At 50.3% G+C, this 22686-nt stretch overlaps 1 protein-coding gene across 1 annotated transcript in view; it reads left to right on the forward strand.

Moving 5' to 3' along the window:
- The window catches only part of Papss1 (3'-phosphoadenosine 5'-phosphosulfate synthase 1), a 73384-nt gene that overhangs the window by 22464 nt on the left and 28234 nt on the right, over nucleotides 1-22686 (forward strand). Inside the window, exons 4-9 of the mRNA XM_004626696.2 lie at nucleotides 3641-3779; nucleotides 6885-7003; nucleotides 14855-14968; nucleotides 16502-16613; nucleotides 18371-18576; nucleotides 20113-20248. Of these exons, the coding sequence (XP_004626753.1) occupies nucleotides 3641-3779; nucleotides 6885-7003; nucleotides 14855-14968; nucleotides 16502-16613; nucleotides 18371-18576; nucleotides 20113-20248 (826 nt within the window). The remainder of the gene's footprint in view (nucleotides 1-3640; nucleotides 3780-6884; nucleotides 7004-14854; nucleotides 14969-16501; nucleotides 16614-18370; nucleotides 18577-20112; nucleotides 20249-22686) is intronic.

The following is a 22686-nucleotide window of genomic DNA, read 5'->3' on the forward strand; positions in this document are numbered from 1 at the left end:
CCTTGTCCTTCTCTCCTCTTCTTCTGGTTGCTGCAGCAGCTCCTCCTCCTCTTTCTTCTCCTCTTCCTTTTTAATTTTTGTGTTTTGAGTCAAGGTCTCAGTGCGTAGCTCAGGCTGGCCCTCAGCTCACTGTAGCCTAGGCTGGCTTTGACCTTCCTGCCTCAGCTTCCCGTGTGCTGGGAGTATAGATGTGTGCCACTGTGCCCCACATGCAGAGCCCTGTTCAGCCCTCTTAGTATGCTGCCTTCCACGTCACCTGTGCCCACAAGTTCTTTGCTCTCCGCTGTTGCCAGAGTCTTCTGCTACTTTAGCAGTAATACTGTTTCACCTTTTTATATTTCTCTGTAAAGCTCACAGGGCTACTTACCCTGAGATTTTGTTTTGTCCCTGCCTGGCCAGCACCTCCTTCTCATCTTGCTTCTCTCCCCAAGTCAGTGGACATCTTTGCACCTTTCTTTCCCCATCTTCTTTTGGGGGTGCCCCTCATTGGTGTCCTGCTCCTGTACCTTAACCATGTATCCCTGTACCTTAACAGTATCCCTGTTCATGGGTGCTACTCACAGTAGTGGTAGTGATAACAAGGTTTATATAAAGTAACAGCTTGCAGTCACTGCTGGCTCAGTGAGAAGGTAGCCGTGACAAACCGGGTGCCACACACCCAGGGTCTGGCACTGCACTGGCAGAGCGAGGCCCTGTACCTGACACATGCTGACCCGTGCTCTGTGCCCCTCACCCGCTGCTGCCTCCAGCTCCTGCAGTGCTGAAGCTGTGCCTTCCCCACCTTTGTGATCTTTAAATGTCCTTGAGCGTCATCTAATCCCTTTGGATGCCTGGCTGTCCAAGAGCAGGCCTGTGAGGATCGTGGATAGTGGCAGGCACTGTGGACGGGGACACAGACAGGCTAACATCCCAGCTCTGCTTCTCTGAGGATTAGATGGTACACCACGCGGCAAGGCCCTCCTCTCAGACTTGGCTTGTAAGAAGTATTCAGTTGTATCCTAAGTCATGCTAGTATAGTCCTAGCTTTGAAGCACATCTATTTTTGTTCAGAAACCCAAAAATGAAAATGGGAGAGAAATTGGCTCTGCAGAGGAAATAGAAAAAGATAGAGGGAAGGGCTGAGATCAAGCCACACGGCTCCAGGGCCACCCTCTGCGGACTGTTGTCAAGTCACGTTGGTGGTTACAGGTACTTTATTTTGTCTGTAATATCAGGGTGAGCGTTCCTCACATCGTTGCCTTAATTGAGCCTGGGCAGCAGCCCTAAAACGTTTCTGGAGGACCGGTTCCTTTTATTGTCCTGAGTATTATAGCTTCAGAATGTATGAAAGGAAAAGCCAGTGAGGGAAGCGTGGGCCTCCTGGGTCTGAACAGAAGTATAGTAATGGTGATATCCTCCTACCTTCTGGGCAACTTTGTGACTCTGGGAAATGGTAGAGGCAGGAGCCCCTGCTTGAGTATCTGCCTTCTTACCTGTCTTTGTTTCTATAGCAGGGAGATGTGTGGGGACCGCATCTGTAAGAGCAGTGGGCCTGAGGTTTGGCTCCGTTTAGAGCATGTTCAAGCCTACAAGCCCACACCATCTGTATGAGGCCCAGCAGCGTGGCTTCTGTGTACTTGACAGGAAATGCAGGTTTGGAGGGAGAGGATGGATTCCCTTTGGACACATTAGCTCAAGACACCTGTGGGCCTTCAGGTGCATTAGCAAGAGGTCAGGGAGTGCGTTTGATTCAGGAGAGGGTAAGGCACAAGCTTTGGCCTTGGTGGAGATGACATTGCGTACACTGTAAAGGCAGCTGATACAGTGCTGCAGGGTGGTGCACAGGGCAGTGGGCTAGGGGAGGTGATGGCGACATAGGAGATGCAGACAGAGGGAACACATTATAGGGCTCCCTGGGGGTATCAGTGTGACAGGCCGCGGGAGGCCCGGTATTTTATACCCTGGCAAGTGCATGTGGTGAAGGGAAGCTTTCTGTACGAGTCCTATGTTAGGCACTGTCCTCATTGCGAGGACATTATACCTGATGCCTATGAGTTGGAGGAGGAAAGGCTCATGTTGGCTCACAGTTGGTGGAGGTTTCAGTTCCTAGTTGGCTGACTCCAAGGCGCAGGGGTGTAGTAGGGGAGAAACAGTCCACGGCAGGGTGGGCAGGAAGCAGAGCGAGAGCAAAGGAGGAGGGGAGAGGCCTTTGCAGTCCGGGCCCCCAGTGCCTCATCTCCTTCAGTCGAGCTTTGCCTTCTAGCATCACCTTCAGTTATACACTCATTGGTGGATGAATCACTGTGAGCATCACACCCCAACGGCCGTCACCTCCCCAGAGCCGTACTATGAGTGCATGAGGCTTTGGGGGACATCTAGATATAAGCCATTATAGTTTATCAGTTATTTTTGATGGATGAGATGGGCTTGTCCTGTTATTGCCAAGGGAAAATGCCATTGGAGAGATTGAAGCTGAGGATCCAGGTGGATGAGGGAGTGGGCTAGAGGCCGCTGAGGGAAGTGGAGAGCTGGGATGGCGCAGGGTGCAGTGGCTGGAGAATAAGGTTGCAGGGGTGAGTGTAGTGAATTGCATGACAGAGAACTCAGTGAGAGGTTCCTGGCTCGGCTTTTCTTTTTGAAATGGGGAAACAACGTGGCCATCTGGTGAGAGTGGCTGGTAAGTGTTTTAAGCTAGAGGAACCACACGGAAGGTGGCAGAGGCTTGAGTGAAGAGAGAGTGGATGGTGAGTGCTTCAGGGACCAGCTGTGAGTATCTGGCCTGTGCCCTGGTGTGCCTGGTGTGGGTGTGGGCTGCACCCTCTGGGGTTTGAGTGAAGGCAGAAAGCAAGAAAAGTTGGCTCAAGAAGTGCCATGTGCCCCCGAGGAGTGGAGACAACACAGACAGAGTGGGGAAAGTGGGGTTAGGAGCTGTGCACAAGCATTAAGCTGCGGGCTTGGGTTTGTGGACCCGTAGTGGGGTGTGAGCCAGCTTGGGAGCTGGGGTGCTGCTCTGTGAGATTGCTTTCTTGCCAGTGGAGGTGGAGCTGGTGGCAGCTGCATCCCAGCTGGATGTAGGCTCATGGTTCCCCTAGATTTAGATGAGGTTTGTACCATCCGAGGTTCCCCTGTGATTGCGCAGGGTCCTGGGTTTGGACAACAGTGTGGCTTTTAAAGATATCATGAAGAAGGAATGTTAAGCTAACAGTGTCCTGGATTTACTTGTTTTGGCCTTCAATTTGTATTTTAAAAATATAAATAAAAGGTCCGACCAGATAGCTCAGTGGATTAAAGCCCCTGCTAAGACAGGCGCAGGGTCCAGGGTTCAGTCCCCTGCATGCCATGCCTGCTCTGCCCCCAGGATACGCTGAGACTGCAATTGAGACTGGGTTTGCTGGTATGTGCTGGTAATCCCAGAGCTTGGGAGGCTGAAAACAGGAGAATCACTGAGTCCAATCTATGTAGTGAGACCTGTACTAAATACATTAAGAAAAAAAATATATATATATATATATGTGTGTGTGTGTGTGTGTGTGTGTGTGTGTATATATATATATATATATATGTATATATGTAAACGAAAAGTGAAAAGCACTTCTTGCTCATGCTGAGTGGCGGTGTAGCCACTTTCCTCTGTTGACTTACATGTCTTCTGTCTCTCCAGGACCGTAACAATGCCCGGCAGATCCACGAGGGGGCCAGCTTGCCATTTTTTGAAGTGTTTGTCGACGCTCCTTTGCACGTTTGTGAGCAGAGGGATGTCAAAGGGCTCTACAAGAAGGCACGAGCTGGAGAAATTAAAGGCAAGTGACGCTTTCTTCCAAGTCTTCTTGGTGCAGTTTGCTGCCTGTCTCTGGGTCTGATGCTCTTTTCTAAGGATGGATGTGGTGGCTTGGGGCTCCTTTTCTCTCACTGGACTAAAAGTAGCACACCCTGATATCCCGGGACATGATGCCAATGAGATAGAGCTGGACTGCAAAGGTGGTACAGCCTGTGTGGTTTGGCGGGCAGCTGTTGTGAGGCCCCAGCAGTCACTGCTTCCCTCTAAAAATGTGGGGGCCATAGTACTAGTGGAAAAAATGCCTCTGTTCTGAGCATCTCGATGGCTCGTACTTGTAGCACTTGGAATGGTCCCCAGTTTGTTCTGAGCAAGACTGTTGAGTTAGATTGGATTAGCATGTTATCCATTCCTTTAATACGCATGCCCAGCTTTGGAGGCGAACTTGAGGGCCAGCTTTCCTGCTGCCCTTGATGGTGGCCATATTCGATCTGGAGCCCAGGTTCCTTTTCACAGGAAGGCAAGGGTAAGCTGTAGGTGGCTGGCAGATCCACGCTGTCCTCTGTGCTCCCTCCCGCTGTTCCCTACTCACCTGCACACAGGGAGATAAGGATTTGAGGCCTGCTAGCCCTTCCATCTCCCTGGAGTTCGCCTGGAGTCAGTGCTTTGCCCAGCCTTCTCTGACTTGGTCAGCTGCAAGCAAAGGAGCCTGAGCTTGTGAACTGGTGGCTGGTGCAGGTGTCCTCTGATGCCTGTCCTGTTGCATCAGTGTTAATGGAAATGGAGAACATGGCCACTTGGGAAGCCAACAATGAATGGGTATCATTTAAGGGTCAGCGATTCCCTCAGGTCACTTTGTTTAAGCCAGTGAGATTGGATTTTCTTTTCTTTTTTATACTGGGGATTGAACTCAGGACCTTGCATTTGCTAGGCAGGTGCTTATGCCACTGAGCTATATGCTGGACCCTTCCTAAGGTCACTTTGTTTTGTTTTCCCAGCATAGATGAGGTAGCCACGTTCCATTCCCAGAGTTCTTCCCTCAGCTCTGAATTCTAGATTTTGGTGTTCAGTTTCTGACCCTGAAAAGGGAAAGGCTAAAGGAGTAGGAAAATGCTTGTTACTCTGGGCTTTTCTGATCTAGATGGTGGAGCAGGTCAATACTCTTAGTGACTGGGAGCCCATAGTGTAGCTCTGGCACCCTCCTGCTGCCTGTGGCAGCTCCAGGGTTAGTTGTCCTAACTCCTTGGGCTCTCCCTGATCCTGGGAAAAATGGTGGTGGGATGTGGAAAATATAGATAGGAGACAAGACTGGGCCAGATGGTGCCCTCTTTCCCGATGGGAGCAGAGCTGCCCAAGAGCCCTAGAGTTGTACCCTCAGGAGGTTGGTGTCCGCTTCAGCTTCTCTGCCTGACAGCCAGCTAGCAAGGTTACTTACGTGGCTGGAGGAGCTCCTGTGTTCTCCCACCAGCTTTGTCTTAGCCCTGCATATGTGATTGATTGCAGCTTTAGCTGTTGCCTACAGTGGCGTCACTGCCCGGCATCCTTTTGGCCGGCCCACCTGTGAAGCTGGTACTGTTCCCCAGGAAACAGCTAGCCCAGACTGGAGGGGAGAGGGGACAAGCTTTGCCCTCCAGCCAGTGTGCCCCTTGGGTGATGGCTGAGTTTTGTGTGGATTTGACATAGAGGGGCAGAGCAGATCCAGAAATCCCTGCACCTTTTACTTCAACTGTAACTGAGTGTGCTGTTTTTGTGAGGGTACATTGGTGAGGGAGGAAGATTCGTCTGCCTGGCTGGAGTGAGCTGCTGTGAGCAGGGACAGCAGACGTTTTGTATCTTTAGAATCAAGCATGGTACAGTTGAAGCATCTAGCTGTGAGGTGGCCAGTGACAAGGAGGGGAACAGATGCTCAGCACCTATGCTTTCCGTCTGTGTCTGGGGCAGAGATAAGCACAAATCCAGAGTGTCCCTGTGTCATTTCCAGTTGGTATGCTGAGACTGGGCACTGTTGGGTTGGTTCCTTTTTACTTTTTCAAGTGTGGTTACATTCAGTGTAGACTTTGATAGAAGGTTCCTTAGGTTAATGTGTTTGCGCGTGTGTATGAGCGTGTGTGATACTCACGACATTGCTTTAGTTTTGTCATGGTGTTGGAAGTTCGATTATAGAGTTGTTTAGTTTCTGAAAAGTCATCAAAACTCATCAAAATGGTGGGCAGCGAGTTCCCTGTCAGTGCCCTTTTACACCGTGATAGTGAACATCATGGGCCGAACGGCATTTGGGAAAGTTCAGGCTCTTACAGATCTTTGATGACGCTTGCTAGACGGTAAATACATCCCCAGGCCAGCCGCTCTAACGTCTAGATCATTTCATGCTTACTCTGAAGTAGTTCTGTGTTACCGACTTGAGCATCAATCAGTGACTTTTTTCCAGCAAGTCTTTTCTGTCACCACCTGTGGGACAAATCAGCCAGCGGTGGAGTTCTAGATTGCTGTTTTTCCATTCCAGTGCTGCTAACCAGGGTGGTTGTCTGGCTTTCCTGCCAGTTACCCTGACTGTGTGGATGTGCCAGGCTGGTCCCCATTGGGGCACCATGGGCATGGCCCATCCTGGTGTACACTCAGGTTTGAGAATTAGAGCAGAACAATTAGTCTCCTAACCGGAAGGGTTTCTTTTTTCAGCTACTTAAATTTGTGAACCATCACTAACTACTGTTGGGAATACTGGTAATACAGAAATTTTTTTCTTGCATTTGGGACTTGAGGTGCTATTTAGAAATAGAAACAAAAAAAGAGTCAAATGAATGAGCTATGCATCAGTGTGTTAAATAAGGTGTCTTTCAATAGAAATCCACACAGAATGAAGTGAAAGACAAAAACATGAGCAGGGTCTGCAGGAACTGAAGTTGACGTTTTCTGGGGAGGGGTGGGCAGGATGCCCTGTTCAGCAGTGTCCTGTGAGCAAGGAGAGACCACTGTTCATTCAGAGAACAGAGGAGAGTTTAAGTCGCAAGTCTTCTGAGCAAGATATGTCCTTCCCGTCCTGAGTACATGTCCCAGCCCAGAGGGGACATGGTAGATTTCTGCATCCACCAAGAAACTTTGCACTCCTGAAGTAAACTGCTACCTCTTACAGGCTTCACTGGGATTGATTCAGAGTACGAGAAGCCAGAAGCCCCGGAGCTGGTGCTGAAGACAGATTCCTGTGATGTGAACGACTGCGTCCAGCAAGTCGTGGAGCTGCTGCAGGAGCGGGTGAGAGGGCTCGGGGAGTCACGCCCCACTCCAGGCGCACTGAGGTCAGGTTGTACTTATCTGTTAAATTCTTCATAGTGCTAGCAGGTGTGTGTGTGTGTGTGTGTGTGTGTGTGTGTGGTGTGAGGTGGGTGTTCTACTATCTCAATCTGTAAACTTAAGAAAGCTTAGGAGTTAGATCTAAGATTTTGTCAGTAGTTTTACCATGTAGATTCCTAAGAGCCACGGTGCAGCCATGGCTGTTGAGGCCTGTAGCTTGTGGTCTTAGAGATGTCAGGTTTACATGCGCAGTAAGTTTCCTGGATGTTAGGGGGTGCCTGAGTCTTCCCAGTGATAACTGGCCATGTTGTGGTGCTAGACTAGAGGAGGCACCTGGGGAGGTGGCACTGGGACAGAAGCGCCCTCTCTGGTACTTGGGTGGGTGGGCACACACAGAGGCCTGGCTGGCTGCATCAAGGCAGAGGGTGGGGCCCACTGAGCAGTGCCATTCTTCCATGCCCCCTCTCAGCTGCCCGGCCCCCTTGCTTGGCTCCTTAGCTTCCGTTGCTTTGCTGTCACCCCTGCCACAGTGCCAGGCAGTGAGAAGCTGTCCTTCTTTGGTCTCTCCTGACTGGGTTCTGGAGGGTAAACCTCCTGTTGAGCTCCAGCATCTAATGTGTTAGATGGAGCTCTGGAAGCCGCTCCTGTGACTGAACATAGCAGGTGCGTAGCCGCTAGATTTTTCTCATTACAGAGTTTGTGCAGGTACTTACCTTGGGACTTTTTCCCCATTTACATCCCTTGTCCAGAGGTCTTCCCTGGATAAACGCAGTGTTGCATTTTGCTTCAAAGGTTTAGTGCACCAAAGGCCAAACTGGCTGAGTTAAGGAGTCAGACACCTGGGTTCCTGTGCTGCCCGCTGCGTCTCTGCACTCCACACTCAAGTGGGGTGGGATCCCTCGTCTAGGTGCCAGGCAGTGTGGGGAGAGGCCATGGCTGTAGCCAGCAGGTTCTAGGCAGTAGTGATCTGAGAGATCTAGTTGGGAGTTTATGCTGTGAGTGACAGGAACAAGAACCAAGGGCATGTCACCCTGGGATGTGTCTCAGTGTGGCCCTGGTGTCCATAGAGGGACAGAGCAGGGAGTCTGGCAAGACTCGATTTCCCATCTTCCTTCTCGTTTGGCTGAGCTCCACCGCCTTGCGACTTGATAGGTCTGTCTTTCCTGTTACTGCACCGCGCCTCTGTGTGCCGATCATTCCCAGGCTGTCTTCTAAAGTGCGTTTCACTCCAGAACACTTTAGGCTTTCCCATGGTGTATGGAACTAAGCAGATTGGTGCTCAGGGTTCTTTGTCATTTGATTTCGAGCTGGATGTTTTCTTTACTGTGTTGTCTTCCACTATAGCATTACACCTGTCTGTCTGTCCGCCTTTCTCTGTATCGTTCTCTTTCTCGCCTGGTCTTCACCTCCAGAACGCCAGTGAGCACTTTTCTCCTCGCTTGCCCTCACCAGCGGCAGCACTGATCACCCTGCCATGCTGTCTAGACAGTGCATTCAGAGCAGTTTCATGCACGGTTTGGAATGGGTGGGGCAGGTAAGAAATAAACACTCACTGAGCATTTAGGGTCAGGGACACCTACAGGCCCATGTGTCTTCTCCAAATGACTTGTCCTGTGAGAGTGCGGAGGTTGCCTTTCTCTTGTGTCAGCTCCAGCCACTTCTGCTTGGATTACTATAGTGTCCCCAATAGTCCTTGTATTTTATTCACACAGTAAATGCTGGAGTTTTTCAGAGAAGTTAAAAAACCTGCTTGTGGATATTGAATTCTCCACCCAAGTGTTGTGCAGTCACTTTTGTACGCTTTAGCACTTGCTTGCAGGACTTCTCATGCCATTTGTAGTTCAGTATAATGGAATCTATTGGAAAGGGGTGTTGCTTGCATTAACTTACAGCAGGGATGTTTCTTATGAAAAATTACTTGTGTTCATCATAAACTGGGTGGCGACAGAGCAATGCCACTGCCCCCTCAACTCAGTGCTGCCTTCTGGCTCACCCTTCTTTGGGAACAGAGATTGCGCTTCCCTTGCAGTTGGCCCTGTTTGTGCCGTGTGGAGATGCTGCTGCATACACTGATGATGTGGGAGAGAGTTAAATGATAGAATTTCCTAGCTGGGCGTGGTGGCGCATCCTAGTCCTAGCCTTCTGGGAGCTGAGGCAGGAGGATCACAAGTCCGAACCCAGCCTGGGCAGTTTAGCAGTGTGTCCTCATCACAGCGTGACTGGTGTAAAGCATACGTTCCAGACACACCTCTTCTGCCCAGGTATTGAGAGCAGCTCTGCTTCGTCTCGGTGTGTTCTCAGCACGCGTAGGTGCTGGCAGGTACTGATCAGATGCAGCTAGGGTTAGCACAGAGCCTGCTTCCCACTCCACATGGCACGTGGTGGGGATCCGGGCAGTTGTGGGGTGGAGAGAGGCCCTGCCTCAGTTCCTGCAGTGCCTCCCATGCGTGTGGTTCTTTCTTTGTGTGAGTCCTGAGTCAGGTACATGAGCTGCCTGAGCAGTTGTGACTGAGATCTCCCTTGGGAAGCGGGGCACAGGGAGGGAATGTTTGTCCAAGGGCAGTGGGATCAGGAGTGGGGTGGGGGCATTTGAGGGGCATTGCAGCTTGGAGGCTCAGGTAGAGGGTGACATGGCCCAGCGGGGGCTTCAGGGCAAGGTGAGGTGGGTATGGAAGCTGGTGACCATTAACCTTGGGAGCATCAGTCCAGGGCCAGCCAGGAGAATGCTGGCCAGATGTCCTTGGGGAAGGTTTGTTTTTCCTTAGGGAGCTGGTAATGGGGCTTGAACCCAGAGCCTTTGCCTTGGGCTAGGTCCTCTAGATCTCCTTTTCTTAGTTTTAGTTTTGAGACAGCTGTCACTGAGTTGCTGATTTGCCCATGCTGGGCGCAGAACTTGTGATCCTTCTGCCTCAGCCTCCCAGAGTGCTGGGAGGACAGGAGAGTGCTGTCGCACCCAGGCTCCTGGAAGTGCTTTTTGAGTCAGGTTGCTAAGGTCCTTGTATAAGGGTGTGGTCTGCTAGTCACTTGTGCTAGCTCCTGCTCTTAGTTGTGTGTGTGTGTGTGTGAGAGAGAGAGTGTGTGTGTGTGTGAGTGGCCGATCCCTGGCTGGGTAAGCTTTCTTCCTTTGTTTTCTCTTTTCATTTTGCTTCTCCTCTCTTGTCTCTTTCCTTTTCCTTTTTTATTTTCTCTTTTCTTTCTTCTTAAAGAGTTTGACATAGGTAACTCGATTTTGATGTGGTGAAAGAAAGCTAAGTGATTTTTCTAGAAGGCTATGTTTGTTTAGGGTCCTACGTTTATTTGTTTAGGGTCCTAAACATTGGGTTGTAAATGGGTGACTTGGGGTGTTGTTCCACTTGCAATGCAAAGTTCACTTCTAAATAAGTGTAGTTAGCCAGGGTGGTGTGTGGCTCATTGCGTATCCATGAGGATGGGGGATGAGGGGCGCTGTTGCTTTGAGGCCAGCCTGGGCTCTGTAGCTGGGCCTGGTCTAAACAAGAGTGGGAGGTGCAGCTTCCTGAAGAGACCTCTGCATGGTCCAGGAAGAACGTGTGTGCATACAGCGTTTCCTTTAGGACGATGACCGCTTTGCTTACCCCAGCATTGTATCGTGACCTCAAGGACAGCGTGACCTCCCATTGGTTGCCTTTCTCTCTTTCTTTGTGGCAGTGTGGTTGGTGTACTTGGGACCCATTACCTGGCCACTTGGGTGAAGGCTGTGTGCAGCAAGGTTCTCTCCGTGTCCCTCCCTTGGCAGCAGCTGTTCAGGGCTGTGTGAGACTTCTGCCATCCAGGGCTTGAATTTAAGTAACTTCTCAACCCTCCTCGGTCACTAGGTGGCCTGCTCGGATCACACTTTAACGTGGCTGCTTAGGACAGGGCAAGCGAGCTCCTTGCTGCTGGTTTTAATCTAGAGTGATATTTTAAATGCTGGTTTCAAAAATACAGGGCCTCGGCATATGCCAGTGCTGTAGCCGAGGTAAAGTTTGTCTGTACAGAGTGGTGGTTCTGAGAGCATTTTGTCTGTGCCAGAGCTCGGGTGGTGCAGGGACAGGGCCTGAGGGGCTCCCAGACGACAGAGAGGGAATCACAGCAGGTTTGGGTGGGCCCAGGCATTCACGTCCACTGAGCAGATTCCGCTCTGGAAAAAGTGTAGAAAATACCGTTTATAGTCTCTGGTCGGGGCCTCAGGGGGATGGCGGCGTGAGCACCAGGGTGGGAGCTGCTCCTCTGCGGCCGTGAACCTGCTGCCGCCCTCCAGGGAAAGACCAGCAGCCATCTCTTTGCACAAGGATGCAGCTGCAGCATGGGTGGGAGTTTAAATTGTTTTTAGTCCATCAGGCAAAAAAGCAAAGGTTTGCAGCCCATGTTACATTTTAAATTTACCATTTCACCTGGATGATATTTAAATATTTCTAGACTGACAGGCTGTACAGCTTACCCCTCAGTACTAGTGACCTGTGGATTGTACCCTGGGCCTTGCCAGGACTTGGAGTACCTGCTCAGGGTCCCCTTTACCTGAAAGGCTGGGGGCCTGGAGTTCTTGAGAAGGGGGTGGAGCCAGACATCCTGACACACACCTATCATCCTCTGGGAGGCTGAGGCAGGAGAATCGAAAGTTTGAGCCCAGCCTGGGCGATTTAATGACTTAGTGAAACTCTGCCTCAAAATAAAAAATAATAAAAAGAAAAGGGCTGGGGGTGTAGCTCAGTGTGGTGGTTCTGGGTCCCGTCTTCAGTGCCAATAAAAAAAAAAACAAAAACAAAACTGGGCGTGTTGGTGCATCTGTAATCCCATCACTCAAGAGGCTGAGGCAGGAGGAATGCTGTGAGTTTGAGGCCAGCCTGGGCTACAAAGTGAGTTGAAGACCAGCCTGAACTGCACAGTGAGACCCTGTCTCAAAAAGAGAAAATAAATAAGTATTAAGAACAAAAAAAAAAAAAAAAAGGGGAGAGGAGGGGAGCGATGTGTAGGGAATGTGACACTTTCTCTGACCTGGCCTGTGTTGTGTTTTGTGTTTCAAAGGAAGTTTGTGAAAACAAAGGCTCTCCGTACACAGGTTAAGAGGAGAACATGGTTTCTCCTAGCTGAGTCTGTCTGTGGAATTCTGGATGAATCGCATATCACGCCAACACTGTTGTCCCTCACCAACAGTGGCAGCGACTTCACTGGTGTCCAGGTATCTCATCTCCTGTTGAGGTGGTTTTGTGCCTCTTGAATGTTTAGAGGTGGTTTTGGAAGCTGAAAGATTTGTCCTAGAGTATGCTAGAGACTGGTGAGGTCCGCATTTGTAAGACTCCTGTCTTCTTCTTTTGTCCCTGTACCAAGCTTCTGTAGAGCCCTTCTACTGGGCAGCGGCTCCTGTCGCTCTCAGTTTGTGCCACCGAGTGGACAGATTCCAGACACATTGCTTGTCTTTTTCATTAGATGCCAAGTAGAGTCGTCTTTTGGCCTTGATGAGTCACGAACAGAGCTGTGTCTGAGATGTCTGGCTAACATACACCTAAAAGTATTGCTGCATGTGAATTTGGAAGAGAATTTTGCAAAGTGCTAATAACGAAAATACGATTTTGACTCTAAAATAAAATACGAATGATTGCCTCTCTTATCTTGAAAAGGGAGAGAGAGGCACACCTGTGTGTTGATCCAGGAAAGACAGTGCACGACCGAGCGTGCCTTCTTGCTAGCGCGTGGTTGTGTGTGCATAGAGTACTTCACAGAGCGACGTGGCAGGCCCGCAGAGTGGACACTGGCTGTGTCCTGTTCAGGATGGTTATCTTGGAGACATTTCTGTTTGCTCGCTAGCTGTTGGTGCATTTGTGTCTTGGAGGTGTGGTTGGAAGGAAGTAGAGATTTTGTCTATAGAAAGTTTTGTTAATTTGTAGTTCTCTTTATTTTTTGGTGGTTCTGGGGACTGAATTCAGGGCCCTTGCCCTGAGCTACATCCCTAGCACCTTTTTTATTTTTTGCTTTGAGACAGGGTCTGGCTAAGTCTCTAAATTGCTCAAGCTGAGCTTGGTCACCCTCCTACCTCAGCCTCCCGGAGTGCCAGGACTTCACAGTTTTTGTTTTGAAGGTGTCTCTGCAGAGTAGCGTCAGGTGCTGGGGAGACCACAGCAGGAGGTACAGGCACGGCCTGTCATGTGGAGCACACTGCTCATCGGGACCTGTGTGCAGCATCGGGGGACAGGGACTTAGGGAAGTAGACAGAAATGCCCTGCTGCAAGAAGAGGTGAAAAGATGAGTCTGTGGGGTGCCCTGCCCATTGGTGACAAGCAAACAGGAAAGCTCCGCTGGAAGGTGTTCTTGTCCAGAGGTGAGGCTCTGCCCTTCTCGGGAGCCCCAAGTCTCTGTTCCCAGACTGCACATTTTGAAGTTCCAAACATGGGGAGTCAGAAGCTGGGGAAAAAGAAATTGATCACAGCAGCAGTGTTTGAAAAGCTTAGCTGAGAACTTCCTTTCCCTTGGGTAGAACCATTTAGGTATAACGGAAATGTGGGCTGGGTTGACCTTGGTCTTGACCTTTACCAACATGCTGAGAGATCGCCTCCTGCCAGTGGTCTGGGAATTACAGCTGCTTGCTAAGGAAAAAACTCATGAACAAGGGCCAGAGATGTAGCTCATTGGCACAGCGCCTGCTTGGCAAATGTGAGGTTGTGAGTTCAATTCCTGCTACCCATCCCCATATACACACCCCAGAGACAGCTCATGAACAGTTTGTGGGACAGAGTAGTTCAAACTTTAGCTTACACTGGAGAAGCAGGAAAGGGTGTTTTTGGGATTGCATATTGGGACCTTAGTCAGATTCTGCCAGCTAGTGGTATGGCCTTGCAAAGGAGACCCTGCTTGCCCTGCTTCCAGTGGAAGGAGTCCAGATGATTGACAGCCAGCAGGTGTCCTTAGTAAGGCTGTGGCTGTCTCCTGGGAGTGCCTGCGTGTGCCTGTGCGTAGCGACTCCAGTACCCGTGGAGCGCACAGCCCCGCTGTGGAAATGGGCACTTGGAGCCGTCAGAATGGACGGTTTCTCCAGCCATGCCGGTGGCAGTGAAGCTGGTATGTTCTGTTGCGTTTTGTTTGTTTTCTAGTATGTTTTGTCCCATCTGTTTGGGTTACTGCCTGTTTGCAGTCGCCCAAATTTGATGAGGACTGTGGGGTAGGAATAGATGCTTTTGTGTGTGAAGTTGTGTTTGCGTGCATCTTGCATGAGGTTGTATCTGCTTGAGAGTGAGGAGACCAGGAGGAAAATTGGCTGGAGAAACATGGCACAGAAAGCCCTCTTGTGCTGGTTGGCTTTGTTTCGTTTTGGGTGTACTGGGGACTCAACCCATGGGTGGTGAGCTGCACCCGTGCCCTAGCTTTCTTCTGTGTTAGTATTTGCAAGCGTACCTCAGCTGGTTCCAGCCTCCTGGGTAGCTGGGATCCCAGTGTCCTGCGCTCTGCCATTGTCTGTCTGTGAACATCTTTTTAAAAAAGCTTTTTTTCTCGTTAATCTTTTATTTACTGGTTCGGTCCGGGGTCCCACTGTACAGCTTAGGCTCATAGTGATCCTCCTGTCTCAGCCTCCTCAGCACTGGGATTACAGGCCTTCGCCACTGTATCTGGTCTCAGTGGCTGGCTCGGCATGGGACCAGCACGGCACGTGGTACTGGGGATTGAACCCAGGTCCTTGTGCTTGCCCGGCAGGCACCTCGCCTGCTGAGCTATCTCCCCAGCCCCTGTCTGTGAACTTTTTGAGATGACTCACCTCACTAAGCATCCCTGTAAGGCTCTGTGCCGGTGAATCACACTTCGAGTCCTGCTTTTGTTTTTATAAAGGACATTGTTCCTGTGGACGCCTCTTATGAGGTGAAAGAACTTTATGTGCCGGAAAACAAACTACACTTGGCGAAAACCGATGCGGAGTCGTTGCCAGTGCTGCAGATTAACAAGGTGAGTCGGGGCTGCCTTCCACGCCGCGAGGCAGAGCGCTGAGTCTGGGCACGGCATGTGCGCAGTGCGGAGGCCTGGGTGTCGGGGCGCGCCGGGCCGGCGCCTCCGGGCCGGGAAAGTGCTCAGCGCGTGGGGTCCTTCTCGCCCCTTCCGTGGCTTCCATCGACTTCTAGTCAGAGTATTTACTTACTTTGAAATATCAAAGGAAGTTTGTCAGAGTTTTGGTATAAGGGAAAGACTGGAAAAGATTGAATTCTACAACATTAAGAAATACTAATCCCTGATAATTAAAATGATTTTTTACCTTTAAACATGATTTTTTGCCTTAGTCTCCTGGCTAACACCTAACTCTCTCGTATATTAACAGTGATTAATATACTAAGAATAACTTGATTGCATATCTTGGATCTTGTAAAATCGTTAGGTGTCTTTTCTAGTTAATTTCTAATTTCATTTAGGGATGATAAAAATTGAAATTACAATTTATTTCTCTATCTTGTACAATTTTAAGTTGTACCATTTGTGTATATTTTAGAAGCAGGTTACAGAACGAGGCTATGGACCAGGAATTGGGTTTCCCAGCTTTTGTTTTGTGATAGCAAATTCCAGGGCACCCAGGGAAGTGCCAGGCCCATACAGGGCTTCGCGGGCACCGAGGAGGTTGGCGGGTCCCTGAGGAGAGCCTCCTGAGGGCTGTGTGTGGGACCTGGCGTTACAGGGAAGCTGAAGGTTCCAGAAATGAGCCTTCAGGAAGTAAGGCTCATGTTCTCTGTCATGGGCAAGGGATTGTTTTGCTAAGTGCTTCTTATTTAAGGCTTCCTTTGTTTTAGCATGGTGTTTATCAAAATACAGTTTCCAGATCTTGCTGATTAGTATTTTGCGGGCTTATAAGACAAATATGAAGTATCTCATAGTGAACTGACCTAATAAACTGTATATAGGGCTGGGGATATAGCTCAGCAACACAGGCGCCTGCCTGGCAAGCTCAGGGTCCTGAGTTCAATTCTTGGTACCAAAAAAACAAAAACCAAACCCCCTGTGCATTAAGTGCTCTTTATTTGAGCAATCCTTCCTAGGCATCTGATGCACAGAGTTTGGGAGCTGCTGGTGTTGGGGAAGGTGTCCTTACCAGAAGTGCTTCAACGTCTAAATGTGATAGATGTGCTTAGTGGAGTATTACTCAGCCATGAGAAGCATGCATCAGAATCATTTGGAGGAGAATAGGTGGATCTTGAAACCGTAATGCTAAGTGAAACACCTCAGACACAGAGGGCTATCAGATGTTTTGCTTTATATGAGAAAGCCAAATATAATTAATACAAAGAGAAAAATAAGAGAGGTGATAGGAAACAGGGAGGTACACAGCAGGCCTAATGTTCTTAAAGTTATTATGAAACCTTAATTTTTTCCTTGTACTCTTATTTTTTGTTAGGTTCATAGAATCATCCTTATAATGCTTGTTCCCATCCTGCAGAATTCAGCCCTGCAGGCTTGTGGATGCACAGCCTGGACACCTGTCCCTGTCTCCCGCAGGTGGACATGCAGTGGGTCCAGGTGCTGGCAGAGGGCTGGGCCACCCCGCTGGGGGGCTTCATGAGGGAGCGCGAGTACCTTCAGTGCCTTCACTTCGACTGTCTCCTGGACGGTGAGCATGGGAGGTGTTTGCCACTGCACATGAAGAGCAGTGCTGACAGCTGCCTTTCAGGCTGCCACATCAGCCCTGAGTGCAGGCGTGAGATTGCACGTCCGCTTCTCTTCCCTATTGTGGTTTGTTGCTCTGGAGACGGGGGTGAGGATGGGTTGCAGAAACTGCAGCCTCCTTGTGCCCCAGCCCCAGGTCACTGTGAGAGCTGCCCTGTGGTGCACACATGCACAGCCGTGGAAGCCTAGAGTCCAGCCTTCCGTAGCAGAGTCATGGAGTCCTGTGGAAGGAGCTGGTGGCCAAGCCCATGGCTCTTCCTATTCTAAGGAGTATTAAAACTGCCCCAAAGAGCCTGGCACCTGTGTGTTATTATCCCAGTCCGGCTGCTTTACCCTTTGTGGTGTGTGCTGTCAGTGAGTATCCTGGAGTATACAGTAAAGACAGTGCTTTTGTTTTTTGTTTGTTGCTTTTTCTTTGAGATAGGGTCTTGCTGTGTAGTTCAGGCTGGACTCAAGCTCAATATGTAGCGCAGGCTGGCCATGAACTTGCATCGCTCTTCCTGCTGAGCTTCCTGCCTTAGCATGCACCACCACACCTGGCAAGAGAGTGTCAAGGAACCCCCCTGACTTGATCCCAACTTTTTCTTCTTCCTGCTGAAGGATTGGTAGGAAACATATTCCTGATCATTCTCACAGAGAAACTTTGGAGAATGAAGTGTCCCCTTTGATTTTCCCTGGGGAGTTTGTGGGGTCCCCACACTGCTGCTCAGTGACAGCCCAGGCATGAGCTCATTTTACTTTCCACTGTTGTTGTGCCTGGTGGTGGTGGCTTTTGGAGTGGCCAGTTGTCCCTGGTGCTGCCTTTGGTCCAGGAGACCACACTGTGAGGACATTGTGTCTTTCCAAGCTGCACACGGTGAGCTCACAAATAGTAAACCAAACCTCTTCAGCTGGAAAGATTGGGACCAGAAGCATTGCTGAGGTGTCACAGACAGGGAGTTTGGTGTGAATGATGCTGCCGTTGGCTGCTTCTGTTCTGTGGCCAGTAGTAGCTGATGTTGGTTTGATAGTAATAGAACAGTGGAGAGGGTGGTGTTTTTGTCTTCCTGCCATGAGGCTGTCCAGATAGAATCACTTAACATGGGGCCCCATCATTCTGATTACAAGAAAGGTGTGTGTTTGGTTGAAAAACACTGTTTTTTGTCTCCTTCAGCGGGATGCACAACCTCTTGGCAGTGCTAGTCCTGGCCACCTGATGCCTCCTTGGCAGAACTTCTCTCTACTTCTGTAACTAGAGCAATCTTTCTGCAGGTGGGGGTGGTGGTACATGCCTGTGTTCTCAGTGTTCTGGGAGGCTGAGGCAAGAGGGTGGCAAGTTTAAGCCCACCCTGTCTTAGTGGCTTAGTGAGACCCTGTCTCAAAGTTGAAAAAGAAGAAAGGGCTGGGAATATAGCTCAGTGTTGAAGATCTGGGTTCAATCCCCAGCCCTGGAAAAAAGAACATCTCTCCAGGGATAGTTTGATGAATTGAGGTGAGAATGCCTGTCAGGTCTGATTCCATTAACTTTCACTATTTGTTTTTTAATTTCTGGCCAAAAGAAGTGCCGGCTTCCTCTAGGTTGTCATTTGTTCCTTGCGAGGCACAGAGTGGCTGCCTGCTGGACCCACGACTGTTGTAGCTCAGCAGAGTGCTGACTGGGGGTGACTGGGAGTGAGCCTGCCGAGTAACCCACACCCATGTCCTCGTCCCTTTGTGTGCCAGGCGGTGTCATTAACTTGTCTGTGCCCATCGTCCTGACGGCCACGCAAGAGGACAAGGAGCGGCTGGATGGCTGCACCGCGTTTGCGCTGATGTACGAGGGACGACGCGTGGCCATTCTTCGCAACCCGGAATTTTTCGAGCACCGGAAGGAGGAGCGCTGTGCCCGGCAGTGGGGAACCACCTGCAAGAGCCATCCGTACATCAAGGTCCTGGCTGTGCCTGGCTGCGCTTCCCAGTTGCCAGCGGCACAGAGATGCAGGCTCTCTGGGTGTCGACGCATCTGCTGGCCTTGTTAGCATTTGCAGAGAGGCAGCTGGGTCTTAGATCAGTGTGATTGGCTCATGAGCTTGTTTCAGCTCAGATCAATATTTATTTGGCTGATATTTTCAGTATATTTAATTTTTGGTGCTGGAGATTGAACTTGGAGCTTTGTGCCTGTTAGGCTGTGCTCTAACTCTCAGCTCCATGCTTTAGTCGATAGCAGATATTTAAAAAAATACCTCCTGTGTCCCAGGCGTGGAGCAGCATGCTGGTATTTAGAATACAGGGCTGGGACATGCTGGGTAAATGCCAGTGCTTGCGGAGTGTAGTGGAGTGCATGCGGAATCTGTACTCAGAGGGACCTGCACCAGGGGTCTGGTCCACGCCAGGCGTTGGTGTGGAATTTCCAGCATGAAGGTGGTGAGGTGCAATTAGTGTTCCAGCGTGCCTCATTCACTGCATTGTTGTGTGTGGAATTTAGCATTAAAGTCAAGCTTTTGCCAGTTCTGTGTTGCATTAAAGCAGACTTTGAACCTGAAAGTGGCATGGTGCATTGTGGGAGTGTAGACCTTACATGTGTGAGTGGGACCCTGGGTTCCAGCTGCTCTGTGCAGAGGGCTGGTCCTCTGGGGTGCTGTCTGCTCAGTGAGGTGCCAGAAGGAGAAGTGAACTCCGGAGGAGCTCAGCATGGTGATTTGTGTGTGAACTGGACGGACTAGAATTTGAATTTGCTTGTAATCACAGAGCTTCAAAAATTTAGGGCTGCAGGGTGGGGTGGGAAGGTGGTATCCCAGGTTACATTACTGTTCATTAACACACACACACACACACACACACACACACACACACATTTTTTTTTTTGCTGGCTTAGCTCACCCTGAGGGTGGGGCTGGCGCAGCATGTGGTACTGGGGATTGAACCGTGGTCCTTTGTATCTGCCTAAGCTTGTCTAAACAGGTGCTTTAGTCTGCTGAGCTATCTTGTGGGCCTGTTCATTAACATATAGCAGTGAAAAGGATGCCTTTATCACCTTAAAAGTCCCAGTTGTTCAAATTGCCTTTGTTTGCTGTTCGTACGTAAATTTAATAGTTGTCTCACACGGTTGGAGAAATTACAAAACATTCTAATTCCAGCAATGATGAGCCTAGCAGAATTTGTTTCCTCTGAGGTGGAGATTAGATCACAGCTGTCTGTCTGTCTGTCTGTCTGTCTGTCTATCTGTCTGTCTATCCATCTATCCATCCATCCATCCATCCATCCATCCATTTTGGTTTTTAAGACAGGGTCTCACTGTGCAGTTCACTTTGTGGCCAGGCTTGCCTCAGACTCACAGTGACCCTACTGCCTCAGCCTCCCAAGTGCTGGGATCCCCTTGTGCGCCATTGGGCACGGCCCCTCGCAGCTGCGTTTAGAGGGGATGTTCTTCCCCGCTGTGATCTTGGCTTCTGCTTAGAGCTGTTACTTTCTCTCTCCTCCATCAGATGGTTATGGAGCAGGGAGACTGGCTGATCGGAGGGGATCTTCAGGTCCTGGACCGGATCTACTGGAACGATGGGCTTGATCAGTATCGGCTCACTCCTGCTGAGCTCAAGCAGAAGTTTAAAGACATGAACGCTGGTAAGTGGTGGGTCTGTGAAGCTGACCTGGGGCTTTGTGGCCAGAAAGTCCTGGATGTTTTCTCTGATGCTAGGGAAGGGATGCGTAGAGGCCTTTATAGCAGAGAACTAGGGTGCCCCGGGGAGTTCTGTTCTGTTGGTGTAGTTGGACCTCATGCTTTGCACAGTGTGGAAGGTGGATGCTAGTAACACATGTACACATCGGCCTTCAGTAGAAACACAGACCAGAACTTAAGCGAACAACCCTCTGACGTGGACTTCCTGTGCCAGCAGAGTGGCCGAGCTTTCTCACTTTCACTGTTAGGCATCGTCTGCTGTGGGTTTTTCTTCGCCCATGTGCCAAGCACTGAGGCCCAGAAATGGATATGAGAGGCATGTATGGTGTGGGAGAAAGAGGGAGCCAGGAAAAGTCGCAGAGAGTGTGGAGGAGGAGGGCGGGCACGCTCCAGGCGTTACTGGCTGAGAGAGGCAGTGCGGTAAGACAGGAAGGCCCAGCGCTGTCCTTCTGGTGCATGGACACGGCACCCACCAGGACCTGATACAGCCTCCTGCTGGCGGGTGCTCACCAGGGATGGCGGTGGAGTCCGGGGGCCCATGGGACTCAGGATACCATGGAGATCTGGAAAGTGTGAAGATCCTGGCCCCTGCAGAGGTCGGGTACCTGCGCTGAGTCTGGTGGGTGTGGCTGGAGGGAACCAGGGTGTGCCACTGCCTGCGTGGGAGGCCGCTGGCCACATGCTCTGCTGGTGACCGAAGCCCTGCTCATGAGGGACTGGTCAGTTTCCATGTAGCCTGGGCCCTAGCTCTTAGCTCCTTCCCCAGAGGACTCCCTGCAGCACTGTGAAAGGGCAATGTAGTCAGATGTGTGAGACCCGTGAGCCAGCGCCTGGCACATATTAGGAGGTGAGGGTATCGGGGTCGCTGTGGGCAGAGCCCCTCTGCCTGCATCTGAGTGGAAAAGAGAGCAAGAGCCGAAGTTTGAAGTCGCATGAATTTAACTCAGGTGAAGAACTGGAGGCCTGAGGGAGGGAGCTCACCCCTGCACTCGCTTCTGTCCTGCGTTCTCATGCGCACACACTTGAGGGGCCTCCCTCCTCTTTTGATCAGGAAGTGGATGTGTGGCCAAGCTGTGTATCCCAGCAGTGTGGCAGCTCATACTGTCCTTCCTGGCTGATACAATCTTGGGGCCCAAGTGAGGGCTGCATAAGGACTAACGTCACTGAGGCGTGGCACCCGGGCTGCAACATGAGGGCCATGTGTCATCAGTGCCGAGCTCTGTGGTATAAGGGAAGGGGCCTTGGAATGGAAAAATTTTCCTTCCTGATAGGAAACTGGCATAGGGAGACCTCTTTCCCAACGAGCAGTAAGTGAAAGCTTCGGCGGTCATTTCCCAGCCTTCTTCCCACTCCATGCTTTCCTGTGGAGGTGACAGCACTGTGGCTCCTGCAGCCTTCCATAGCCATGAGCACCCTTTACACCCTAACCTGAGTCCTCAGTGTGTGTTTCTCCTCCGACCTGGGAGGCATCTGTCCAGATTTCTTTTCTGCAGAAACAATGCGTATTTGAGGTACATAAGACACCTGGAGTTCAGTCTTCTGTGGAGAGTTCCATCCATGTGCACTTCTGCAAGCACGGTGGGTGGAGTGCATGTGAGGCCACCTTGCTCTGTGGTGCCCGGCCACCAACCGAGTTCCTCTCTGGAGCCAACGTCAGTCAGTTGGTTGTTGGCACCCTGGAGAGGTCTTATCGTGGAATTATTGCTCATAATTAGGACTTCAATATTACATCTGTTTTGCAGTCTTCTTTGCAAGCCAAACATTTTGAGTTGTTTGGGGAATTTGTTGCATAATGAATGATTTCAACTTTGTTTAAAGTAGCTGAGAGCCAGTTATTAGCCTTACATCAAACAGCAAAGATTCACGGGGTTATTTTACTTTTCCATTTTAGACTGAGGCAAATAAGCAACAGACCAAGAAGTTTACTTTGTAGTTCTTGTTCACTCTTGGGAAGCCAGTAACACATCATCTATGCTTGTTCAAAGGAGAGAAAGCAGGCAACTTTTTTTGCCATAATCTCTTTCTTACCTTTCCTTCCTTTGCTTCTTGAAGATGTATTTTGATTCCCCTACGTGGGCTGTCATCCTGTGCCAGAGTGTCATTAATTCAATCAGCTGCCTCTTCCAACACCCCTCTGAGGTCTAAGGATGGCGGGGTCTCTGGTACCCATGCCTGTGAGCAACGCGATACCCTTCCAGATGGTGAGGTCTCGAGCCTGTGCCAAGTGACCAGTCCCAGAGAGACAGAGTGAATTCCATTTGAGCCCAGTGAGGGCCTGGGCTTTGCATTCCAGTCGGAAACCTGAGGTTCTGCCTGTTACCACAAGAGGGAAGAGGGCCCATTGTGCCTTATAGCTGTGCACAGCAGTGTTGCTGGATGCATC

Source organism: Octodon degus, unplaced genomic scaffold, assembly GCF_000260255.1.
Source record: "Octodon degus isolate 3935 unplaced genomic scaffold, OctDeg1.0 scaffold00016, whole genome shotgun sequence".
NCBI classification, from domain to species: domain Eukaryota; kingdom Metazoa; phylum Chordata; class Mammalia; order Rodentia; family Octodontidae; genus Octodon; species Octodon degus.